Source organism: Lepus europaeus, chromosome 11 (assembly GCF_033115175.1).
Source record: "Lepus europaeus isolate LE1 chromosome 11, mLepTim1.pri, whole genome shotgun sequence".
Taxonomy (NCBI): Eukaryota; Metazoa; Chordata; class Mammalia; order Lagomorpha; family Leporidae; genus Lepus; species Lepus europaeus.
This window is the reverse complement of record NC_084837.1, coordinates 85,340,363-85,352,403: the sequence shown is the minus strand read 5'-3', so window position 1 is coordinate 85,352,403 and position 12,041 is coordinate 85,340,363. Positions and strand designations below refer to the sequence as shown.

Here is a 12,041-nt window from a genome sequence, read left to right as displayed (position 1 = left end):
TGGCCATGAAATGACATGTACTTTAGCAGACTATATCAATGTGAAACAAAAGGAAATTCCTATTTCTAGTTAATAAATGCATTCCCCTAAAATGCAGTCCATAAAAACATTAAAATACACTAGCAGTGTTTTTAAAGGGTGCTACAAATAATATTCCACTCTGTTAAGATAATTTTTAAATTTCTTCAAAGAGTTTTGTTTTTTCACGGACTTATGGCTACTAAGAAAACCAATTACAAACTTGCTATATCACACAGATGTAATCTTATTTCCAAAGTTCCCCAATCAGCAATCTAAGCACATTGCTAACTGAAAATCAAGAAGAATGAATGTTTTCCAAATGTGGGTTGCATAATTTGACATGACCTATGACAATGATTATGAGATAGATACTTCAAGAATCATCTTAATTTCTGCTGTCTAAAGCAGAAATACTTAACAAATACACAGACACACATGGTTCGGTAATTAGGTAGCTATGTCATTCTAGCACAGAAGTTTCCTGAGGGAAAGGAAAGAAAATTAATGAAAATATTCTAACAGCCTGGCTAACGTTTAACTTTGGTAGAAAGGAGTGTCTCACAATAGCAAGTAACAATAAGCTAAGCACTAGCTCTTGTTATGGAAGCTGTGAAAAGATTATAATTTTTATGGAAATCTTCATCTAAGTCCCTTTTTAGTTTGAGCACTCCCACACCTCCAGGATCTCTAAAATTGGAGGAAAATGGAATTACAAGTTCATTTTGGTGCAAAAAAAATCTGAAATTCATATGCAGTTTTCATAGTATACATGTTCCATGAAATTTTAAGTTGCTTCATAGCAGTAATCTGAATAACTAAACCTTAAGATATTTATTCAATAGCCAAAACTCAATAATGCTAAATCTGTAAAAATGTACAAGACCTGGAAAATCATGGACCTTGATTCCCCTTCTTTAGCTGACATCTTTCTACAATAAAATTATCAACTAAAGGACAATATGAAAAGGATTAGCATACCTGTTTAGTAGAAAGTATGAATCAGAAGTGGGATTTGAACATTACATCCCCATCTCTGCCCAGTACTGCTGTCATGTGACAGTCAAAGGCTATATGTCAGGAAAAAAATTTCCAGAGCTTTTTTTTAAACATTATTATTTATTTGAAATGCAGAGACAGGAACAGATAAACAGAGACAGATGGAAATAGTCCATCCTCTGGTTAATTCTCCAAATGCCTGCAACAGCCAGGGCTCTGGGCCAGGCCAAAGCCAGAAACAAGGAATTCAATTCAGGTCTCCCACACGGTTGGCAGGGACCAAAGACCTTGAATCACCACCTGCTGTCTCCCAGGGGGCAAAATTAGTAATAAGCTGGCCTTGGGACTCAAATCCAGGCACACTTCAAAACAGAATGTGGGTACCCCAAGCAACATCTTAACTGCTGTGCCAAACTCCTGCCCCTTCCTCCCAGGGAGGCATTTCAAATGGCTTACTTATCCTCCTTTAAGGTAAACTTATTAAAACAAAAATTGTTCTTCACAATCTGCTAGTCAAGGAAAGAAATTTGCTTTGCACCCAAGTTACCTTCAAGATACACTGACTGCAACACAAAATGGATATGGATTGTTAAACATCGTATGTAACCTCAACAACCTGGTTCTGAGTAGTCACAAAACCACATACCTACTTGATTTCATGTATATGAAACAGATACATTTACTACAAAGAGCAAGCAGAGCCTTCAACCTCTTTTAAAGGCGATACTTTAAAAAATACCCTGAAAGAAAGTCTATACCCAAATTCTTGACATTTACCTCTAAGACAGTATCAGAGTAGAAGTGTACTGAGAGAAGACGGTCTGTTAAAACAATTTATTTTACACAAAGAAGCTAAAATCTGTAACACTGTATGACAAAATGTTAACTGGACAGTGGGGAAAGGGGTTTGTTGTGAACTTTTTTGAACATAGGTTTCTTCAATTAAAAACAATACAAGAAAAAGAAATTACAATGAATAGCAACAAAGAATCTGATTTTCATTTCTCTGAAGCTTATGGGTATGGACAAGGAGCAGGGAGGGGGTGAGAGAGAAAAGAAAGCCTAGAAGTTGAAAGGAACAATGCAAAGTGAAATCTGAATGAATACGGCTGAGGCGTTCCTCACAGCTCCAGTGCCCTGTGAAACCCAGCAGGACCAAAAGGAACTAACAACAGTAGCAACTGGCTTAGAGATGGGAGAGGGGTGGGGGAGAGCAGGCAAGACTGGAGAATACTTGTATACACATAGGAATAAGAATTATTTCCAGAAATTACCCACTTACCAGTACGTACTGTAGCTACTGCAATCCATACACACTGTGTGCTGAATTTTTTCTTGCTTTTCTGACTTCTTATGGTTGGTTAAGGGTATTTGTGCATCTTCATAATGTTTCTTTGCGTGACCATTCACATACCTTACAAAAAAACAGATAAAAATTTAAACACTGCTTTGGAAATTAAAGTAGTAATAGATTATAAAATTAAATGCTAATCAAATCAAAATGAGAAAGAACTATAAAAGTATTCAATCATTCAGTAATTTATTAAGATGAATATTTAAAACATGCTCCCTTTTTTGCAACCCACTCCCACAGTCAACTTTTAGCTATACACAAGAATCCGATTAGGCAAGGGAAGACATTATCTATGCAACTCAGTTTCAATGCCACTGATATTATCACTTAAAAATTCCTTTGCTGACGATTTTGCTATAGTTGTTTTCTTTCATAAAATTTTTCTCAGACCACTAACACTGACCTTGGGCTACTATCTAAGACAAGTGCAGTAAAGTACTCAACCACTTCCCACAGGGCCGCAGACTCTGCTTGGGTTCCCGTTTACTATAAAACATGAGAGGCAGAGAAACAGAATAATCTTCCATCTCTTTCTCATTAATCTCTTATTTGAACGCCTGAATAATCGGCTCCACTCACAGGGAATTGTATTTGTTTAGAAACAACCGAAACCAAACACAAGTCATCTTATGCCTATAAAAACTGTTATTTCTTGACTTGAACAAAGATAATCAAAGGCTGATTATGTTCATAAAATTTTTTGTTATTACTTTCCAACTCGATTTAAAATTTTTTAACATTTTGCATTAACATGCAATATTTGCACATCTTAAGGAGACAGTGTAACATTCCAACAAATATACAAAGATTGAACCCACCATATCATACAACAAGCCTGTGTATTTCCTTACCTGTTGTGTTTGGAGCCCAACTTAAATTTAATAATTACTTTATTACAGCAAGCAAAATGAAATCAAAATAAGGATTCATATGCACATGATACGCACCCAAATGCACCTACACTGTTAACTAAAGGCATAAATAACCCTGCCACTGACCCCTCCCGTGAACATCCTTATTAAATGTCCTTATAAATCCTGGACAGCAGCCAGTTTGTAGGAGGCAGGGCAATTTGAAAACTCGGTCAAAACAAACGTTGGTTAAACAGTGCTAAGATTAACAGCCTCACAGAGTTCAGATGATATTTTCATCATGAGGTGCCTTAACTTAAGCATCAAGAGCAACAATTATCTCAGGCAGAGTAGGACAGCTGTGGTAAGCAGGGAGCACCAACGTCAAGCCCAGCTACTATACACAGGAAAACTGAATGTGTCCTATTAATCTCAACTCAGAATCTGATCATGTTCTTTTCTCAATTTTTTTTCCATTGTACTTCAAATACAGTTAACATTTGTGTATCCATAGGTCCTCTGTCTACCAAGTAGACTACATACTTTTAAAGTAAAATAATGATTAGGAGCATATGCTCAAAAACTAAACTGCTGGATTCAAAAGTAGGTTTCGTCACTTCCTGGCCCTACGAGCTTGGTTAATTAACCTCTGGTTTTCCATCTATAAAATGCAGAAAATGGTACAGTACTTATGTCTCATGCATTCTTTGGTGATGAAATTAAATGATCTGTGGCTTATGCCAAATGAATGTTAGTAATTTTATCAGCATTTTCCTATCTATGCCTAACTACTATCTATCCAGAATTTAAATATAATCAAGACAACATGTTTTTGTATAGCTCAAGGAATACTCGCTATTTAATTAAAAAGGTAAACTCTAAGGTATCATAAAGGTTCTATATCTAATCATTTTCATTTCCTACTTAGAGTAGTGTACCATGAAAAACAATAGTAATATTTGTGAGAAGTACCTTCAAAATCAAAGAACAGGTAATACTAACAATGAAACTATAAATCAGTTAATTACAACACCATTCTCCAAATGTACAGGATGTTTAAATGATCCCTCTCTACATGCCAGGGACGAGGTAAGAAGTGTGATTACTGATAACATGATTAGTAATGTTTTGGCTATTACTCAAATACATTAGTCAGATGTTGAGAGTTTTGTATAAACTAGTTACCATAGAAATGAACATTTCCCTCATCAAGTCTTGGGTTTTAACGACTGCAGTAGCCTTTTTAGCTTACAGCACAACAGGAAAAGTTTCACCAAATAGGTCGCAGATTTTTAAAAACAATCTCAAAATTTTGAAAAATAAATGAGACCGTGTCATGAAGACCAACAGGATATATTCCTGAAATTCCTAGATGAAAAAATACTCGATAGACAAGTATTTTAAACTTATTGAAAAATCAGTATAGTTGATAATCAACACCCAAGATTACATGATAAAAGGAAATTAACCGGGGCCAGCACCGTGGCTTAGCAGGTAAAGTCACTGCCTGCAGTGCCAGCATCCCATATGGGCACCAGTTCGAGTCCTGGCTGCTCCACTTCCGATCCAGCTCTCTGCTATGGTCTAGGAAAGCAGTGGAAAATGGCCCAAGTCCTTAGGCCCCTGCACCAACACAGAAGACCTGGAAGAAGCTCCTGACTTTGGATCAGCTCAGTTCCAGACATTGCATCCATTTGGGAAGTGAACCAATGGATAGAAGACCTCTTTCTCTCTGCCTTTTAATAAGTAAATAAATCTTAAAAAAAAAAAAAGATAAGAAATTTATCTTTAAAAAAGAAACTAATCAGTTGCATAAATCGAGAGTCAATTCATTTACTGTCAATTTTCTGCTTAATCAATTGTATTTCTCCAAAACTATGTCAAATTTCTAAATTTAAGCTTGGAAACACTCTACCTGTGGAGTTTAGAATTTTCAATTTATTTTTCTAAAACCTATGTACAAGTTTATTGCTTGCTACTTTGAGAACATTAATCTCTCCAATTTCTGAGAGTCTGTCAGGTCTTTTTGTGGGCATATGACCTTCAAGATTTAGGTTGTAGAGCACTGTGAGACAACTGGAGAACAGAATTGCATATGTTTGATTGTATTGTAATTCTCACCTCTCAAAATCTAGGAGAGGAATCTGTCTCTTCAAGTGCAGAATTTAAATGCTTCTACTTTTCTTCCTTTTTTTTTTTTTTTAAAAAAAGTTATCTGTACAAAGTATTTTCAGGTTTCCCAAATCCTAGAGATTTCAAACCACAACAGCCACAATTAAGATAGGCACTAAACACTTTAGAACGGTGCTCAAGTGTACATGGAAAAAATACTCAACTACAGGACTCAAAATGTGAGAAATCGAAAATTAACTGAACAAAGATGCTCTCTTCATGCAATGAGAATCTAAAAAATACCAAAGGGGTAATTTTCCAGATAAACACAATATACATTTCCGCCTGTGTGACTTCCCATCTCCCTGTTGCTAAGCTATTAAACTTTTAAAGTAAATTTGAAGTAGAGTTTGTAAGCTAAAAGAGCAGTGGAAATAAATGTGCTACTATCAGAGCAAAGGAACACAGAGGCTGATATCTGAGTTTGTGTTAGAGAAAGAATTACTCAAGTATGTAAGCAATATCATTTTGTAGCCAAGACCTGGGAGGAAATGTTCAGTCTTGAACTGGGATGGGAGGGAACTAGGGCTCTAAAGTCAACAGAGGCAAAGTGTTTTAATGGAACAATGAAACACTGGTACATCTTAAACAGCAATTAATAATGAACTTCACAAAGAGGTCATTTTCAAAGGAAATGCCTTGTATCTATAAATATGTCTTCCCCACAAGAATGATATCTGGGATTTGATTTAAAAATCAGTGAAGGGGATGGAGTAGGTAATAGGTAAAACGAAGTTGAGGTATTCTGAAGTTGAGTAATGAGAACATGGGGTTCAATTATACTCTCTACTTTTGTGTGTATTTATATTTTACCTTATAAAAAGATTTTAAAATAAACACTAGGTAAGCTTGTTTTAACATTCCAAAGTTTCATTATTTCATCTTTTCAAATCAAATATTGTTGATTGTCTTAATGGTGAAACTAATTCTTCTGAGTACCAATATAAAAGCTTTTTCCCCAGGTTATTCCCAGCTGTATCACAGAACAAAGTAAGTCAACTAGAGAGACAAGCTCTATAGAGAATTACAAACCATGATTAACAATGATACTAAATAAATCCAAGTGAATAAAGCTTTGACATAAATCTTAAAGGCAAACTAAAAAAAGAAAATAGGGTAGTGAAGTAATAAGTGTGTCACCTACCTTCCACAGTGGACACTTGAACAAGTCAAACAGACCCAGGGACTTTTGTTGGACCGGCACACTAATAAAAAGAAAAATACACAATATACCAATTGTATCATGTTATTTCCAAATTTTTTCCCTAATCTGTAACACATATCCTGTGATCCAGTTAAAATTTCCATGGCTGCTTCGGCCTACTGAAATCACAAATCCCTGCACTGTGAATGCATTCACACAAAATGGCTGCTATTACAGCTTCACCTTAGTTTGGGTGTCAGCCAAAGGCCCACATGTTGGGGACCTGGTCCCCAAAGTCTTACATTAATGGTTCATGGATTAACATTAATGGTTAATGGCTTAAGGGTGGAGATTTGATCTAATTACAGTGTCTGGGAGTTAGGCCCAGTGGAAGGTCTTTAGATTGCTGAACGTGCCCTCAGAAGGTAGTTTTCCAGAGAGGGTTAGTTTTAAGTTGAGTTGGGGCCAGCTGCTCTCCCTGCCTCCTGATCTCCATGTGACTGTTCTCTACACACTTCAGCCTCCACTGCCCAGATGCCAGACCAATGGTGCTGCCGGATCTTGAACTGTGAACCTCCAAAACTATGAGTGAAAACAAATCTTTTCCTATGTAAGTTAACTTCTCTCAGGTATTTTAAAAGTTAAAGTAACCAAAAGCTAACTAATACAGCTACCTAATTCAAGTTATACTGAAAAGAATTTATGTGCGCATTTCCACAATGTCTGCTCATTGTTAAACATATAAACACTTTTTCCTTTATTACTTACTCCCTTTTACCACTATTTTCCCATTAAAAGTATTTTTGGGGGGAAGACATTGTAGTGTAGCTGGTTCGAGTCCTGGCTGCTCCACGTCTGATTCAGCTCCCTGCTAAGGTTAATGTTCTTCAGAAAGCAGTGGAGGATGGCCCAAGTGCTTGGGCCCCTGCACCCACATGGGAGACCCAGAAAAAGCTACTGGCTCCTGGCTTCTGTCTGACTGTTGCAGCCATTTGGGGAGTGGACAATCGATCTCTCTTTGTCTGCAACTATGACTTTCAAATAAACAAAATAAACCTTTTAAAAAATAGTATTTTAGGGGCTGGTGCTGTGGTGTAGTGGGTAAAAGCTTCCACCTGCAGTGCTGGCATCCCATATGGGTGCTGGTTTGAGACTTGGCTGCTCCACTTCTGATCCAGCTCTCTGCTGTGGCCTGGGAAAGCAGTAGAAGATGGTCCAAGTGCTTGGGCCCCTGCACCCGCATGGGAGATCTGGAAGAAGCTCCTGGCTCTTGGCTCTGGATCAGCACAGTTACAGCTGTTGCATCCAATTGGGGAGTGAACCAGAGGATGGAAGACCTCTCTCTCTCTCTGCCTCTCTTCTCTCTCTGTGTAACTCTGACTTTCAAATAAATAAATCTTTTAAAAAAAGTATTTTAAAGTTAGTCTTTTCATCATGTCTTTGCTGATATTACTTTAAAGAACAACTCTGTTCATTAAGAGATATAAACTAGTGAAATAATTATGGATACTAATCCCAACTTTCCTGAAGTATTCTCAGTAGCATAAGATACATGACAACTGTAAATAATTTTGCTGATGGTGTAATCAAAAAATTATTTTAAGTATTTCAGAGGTGAAACAAGCAAGAAGGGTGTGTAAACTTCTAACATACTGATTAAAATGATTAAATGGGCCGGTACCGTGGCTTAACAGGCTAATCCTCCACCTTGCAGCGCCAGCACACCGGTTCTAATCCCGGTTGGGGCGCCGGATTCTATCCCGGTTGCCCCTCTTCCAGGCCAGCTCTCTGCTATGGCCCGGGAAGGCAGTGGAGGATGGCCCAAGTCCTTGGGCCCTGCACCCGCATGGGAGACCAGGAGAAGCACCTGGCTCCTGGCTTTGGATCAGCACGGTGCGCCAGCCGCAGCGGAACATTGGAGGGTGAACCAACGGCAAAAAGGAAGACCTTTCTCTCTGTCTCTCTCACTATCCACTCTGCCTGTCAAAAAAAAAAAAAAAAAAAGATTAAATGATCAAAATTTACAATATAATGTAAATATATAATTAATGTAATTAATAATGATTAAAATGTTCCTGCTGTTCATTCAATTGAAAAAAAAAGAAAGGTATATATAACCATGATTTTCAAAGAAGGAGGGATAAAAAAATCACCTGGAAAGCTTTTTCAAAACACCTATATTCTACTCAGGCAATGACATCTACATGGGAGTAGAAGAGCAAAGAACATGCCTATTTTGAGAAAAGCAGCTTCCTAGGCGACTCCTTAATTATAACCTCTTGAAAACCACTAGTCAGCTGCCTGGGGGCACAACAGCACAATCACACATTCAAGATCATAATAAATCCACCACATGCCACTTAGTAAGTGCTCAGTAAACATCTGTTGAAAAGAAAGCTTAAATTTCTCAGTTCACTATATGAAGCTCTTCCAAGATCTGGTCCTCACCTCCATCTCTCTCAAATTATCACACACCACAACAGGTCTTTCTCACTGTTAAGAAAAAGATAACAAAACAGGAGAGAAGGCAAATCAAGAACTGTAAATCCCTTCAACGTTTCAGAGTACCACTGTTTGATCCACTGTTCAGTACTGACCAGGGCCCAGTTTATGAAGCTATAAGTAAACTTAAAGATTTTTATTTCATAGAGATAATTTTTTTAAAGATTTATTTATTTATTTGAAAGTCAGAGTTACAGAGAGAAAGGAGAGACAGAGATCTTTCATCCACTGGTTCACTCCCCAGATGGCCATAACAACCAGGGCTGGGTCAGGCAGAAGCCAGGAGGAGTCAGGAACATTTTCAGGTCACCCACATGGGTGCAGGGGCCCAAGAACTTGGGCTATCTCCACTGTTTCCCCAGGCACATTAGCAGGGAGCTGGATCGGAAGTGGAGCAGCTGGGACTCGAACCAGTGTCTATATAGGATGCCGGCGTGGTAGGTGGCAGATTTACCTGCTACATCACAATGTCGGCCCCAATAGAGATAATTTCTATGCAATAAACTCCAAAGGTTATGGTTTTAGTACCCTGTGGATATTAAGCAATTTTATACCTGGTCTAGCAACTTAATTTCAGTGCTTTCTTCAATATCTATATATATATACACTCAGTTCCCAAAAGCTCTTGGAACCAATTTTAACATCCTGCTGGTTCCCTTGTTAATGAGTTTCATGAATCTTTGATTATCATGTTTGTTCTATATTTGTATGAGAGAGGAGAGGAGGGGCAAATAGGACAGCATAGTGATATACCACCTAAGGGCTTCTGCTCCCCGGCCAGCACAGGGATCTTACTATTTTTGAAAACAAAAGCTCTGAGCAAGGAAATCCCCCTCTGTTGGCAAAAGACCCTGTCTTCCCTTAGTGCATTCAACATGTTTACATTAACTGCCAGGACATCCCTGAAATTCATTTGAGTTTCTTACTCAGTCGAGTGCAGTTCTGTTTTATGTTTATCTAAGTAGAGTAACAGAAAGGAATGGAAGAGTACCTATCAAACTGGTAACAATTATTTTAGGCAGGTAAATAGTAAGCCTATTGTAAGGGAGACATTTTATCATTTTATTTGCACCCTTCTGTGGTGGTTAGCTTGTAGCAAATATATTTGCTACAAGCTAACCACCATATATATATATATATATATATATATATATATATATACATATATATATATATATATTTTATATATATATATATATACATATATATTTTTATAGTTCAGAGTGCCTCGGTTGGTGTCCCAGCTCTGCTTCCAATTCCAGCTTCCTGCTAATGCATACCCTGGGAGAAAGTGGGTGATGGCTCAGGTACTTGGTTTCCCTGCCACCTACATGGAGACCTAGATTAAGTTTTGAGCTCCTGGCTTTGGCCTGAGCCACCCATGTTGTTACAGCCATTTGGATGGTGAACCAGCAGATGGAAGATCAATCTCTCTCTCTAATAAAATTAAAACTTAACAAATGTAAATTAGAATGCAGTTTACTTGAACAGGTATTCATGGTTTGAGGTATGATTTGTAGTATGGAAAAAGTATGGCTGGCGCCGCGGCTCAATAGGCTAATCCTCCGCCTGCGGTGCCAGCACACCGGGTTCTAGTCCCGGTCAGGGCGCCAGATTCTGTCCCAGTTGCTCTTCTTTCAGTCCAGCTCTCTGCTGTGGCCCGGGAGTGCAGTGGAGGATGGCCCAAGTCCTTGGGCCCTGTACCCGCATGGGAGACCAAGAGAAGCTCCTGGCTCCTGGCTTTGGATCAGCGTGGTGCGCCGGCCGCAGTGGCCATTGGGGGGTGAACCAATGGAAAAGAAAGACCTTTCTCTCTGTTTCTCTCTCTCTCTCACTGTCCACCCTGCCTATCAAAAAATTAAAATGAAATGAAAATTTTTTAAAAAACTATGAACGTTTTAATTTTGCTCTGTAGCAAATCTTTTTCTCTTAGTAAACATTAAAAAAAGTTGTAACCCAATATGGAAGAAAAAAATTTTGAAATTGAACATTATTCTGAAATAAATGACTATGCTATCATAGTAGAGTTAGGTCCAAATTTTAACAATTTATAGATTTAATTATAAAGATTTTGTTCTTTTAATATATTTATATTTATAATATATTTAATATATAATCTTTAAATATAAAGATTTTGTTTTCTTTATAAAACAAAAAGAAATCTACAACAAAATCAGTGACATTGTCAATGTGTTTCTTACCATGTATTCCTTTTTTCCTCCTTTATACTTACAAATCTACAAACAAGTACAAATAACTTTGTGAAGTTATATTTCTATTATTAGTATATGAATGTATTTGTCACTGCAGTTAGAACTGTGCATTATAAATGTTCTAATATCTTAATTATCTCACAAAGTTTCAGTAACTGCTTTAATCTTTCAATTTCAAATTTTAAAAGGGGTGGGCATTACAGCGGCAGTGGGTCAAGCCACTGCTTCGGATACCCAATTCCATAATACAGTGCCCGGTCCAAGTCCTGGTTACTCCACACTTCTGATCCTGCTCCCTGATCGTGTGCCTAGGATGCAGTGGATGGCCCAAGTCCTTGGGTCCCTGCCACCCGTGTTGGACACTCAGACGTAGTTCCTGGCTCCTGGCTTTGGCCTGGTCTAGAACCGGGTATTGCGGGCATTTGGGGAGTAAACTAACAGATGAAAGAGTTCCCTCCCTCTCTCTCTCACTTTGCCTTTGAAATAAATCTTTACAAACTTTTTTTTTTTTAAAAAAAGACATCCTAAAGCTGAGGGGAGGAGAGAATAGGAAGTAACTGCTTAAAGGTATGGAGTTTATTTGGGTGTGATAAAAATATTTTGGAACTTAAAAAAAAAAAAAAAAAAGGTGGTGGCTGTACGACTATGGATGTACCACCACTGACAGCTGCTGTATGAGATGCCGGCATCCCATATGGACGCCAGTTTGTGTCCTGGCTGCTCCACTTCTAATCCAGCTGCCTTCATCCTTGCCCAGCCCTGGCCGTTGTGGCCATCTGGGGAGTGAA

The 12,041-nt window shown here is 38.0% G+C and overlaps 1 protein-coding gene across 3 annotated transcripts in view; it reads right to left on the bottom strand.

Moving 5' to 3' along the window:
- Positions 1–12,041, bottom strand: part of USP3 (ubiquitin specific peptidase 3) — a 100,301-nt gene that overhangs the window by 52,010 nt on the left and 36,250 nt on the right. For 2 of the 3 annotated variants that reach the window (XM_062206092.1, XM_062206093.1), the window contains exons 2-3: positions 6,539–6,599; positions 2,300–2,431 (exon numbers count right to left, since the gene is read on the bottom strand). In XM_062206092.1, the coding sequence (XP_062062076.1) occupies positions 2,300–2,431; positions 6,539–6,599 (193 nt within the window). The remainder of the gene's footprint in view (positions 1–2,299; positions 2,432–6,538; positions 6,600–12,041) is intronic. The other variant, XM_062206094.1, reaches the window with a different exon arrangement.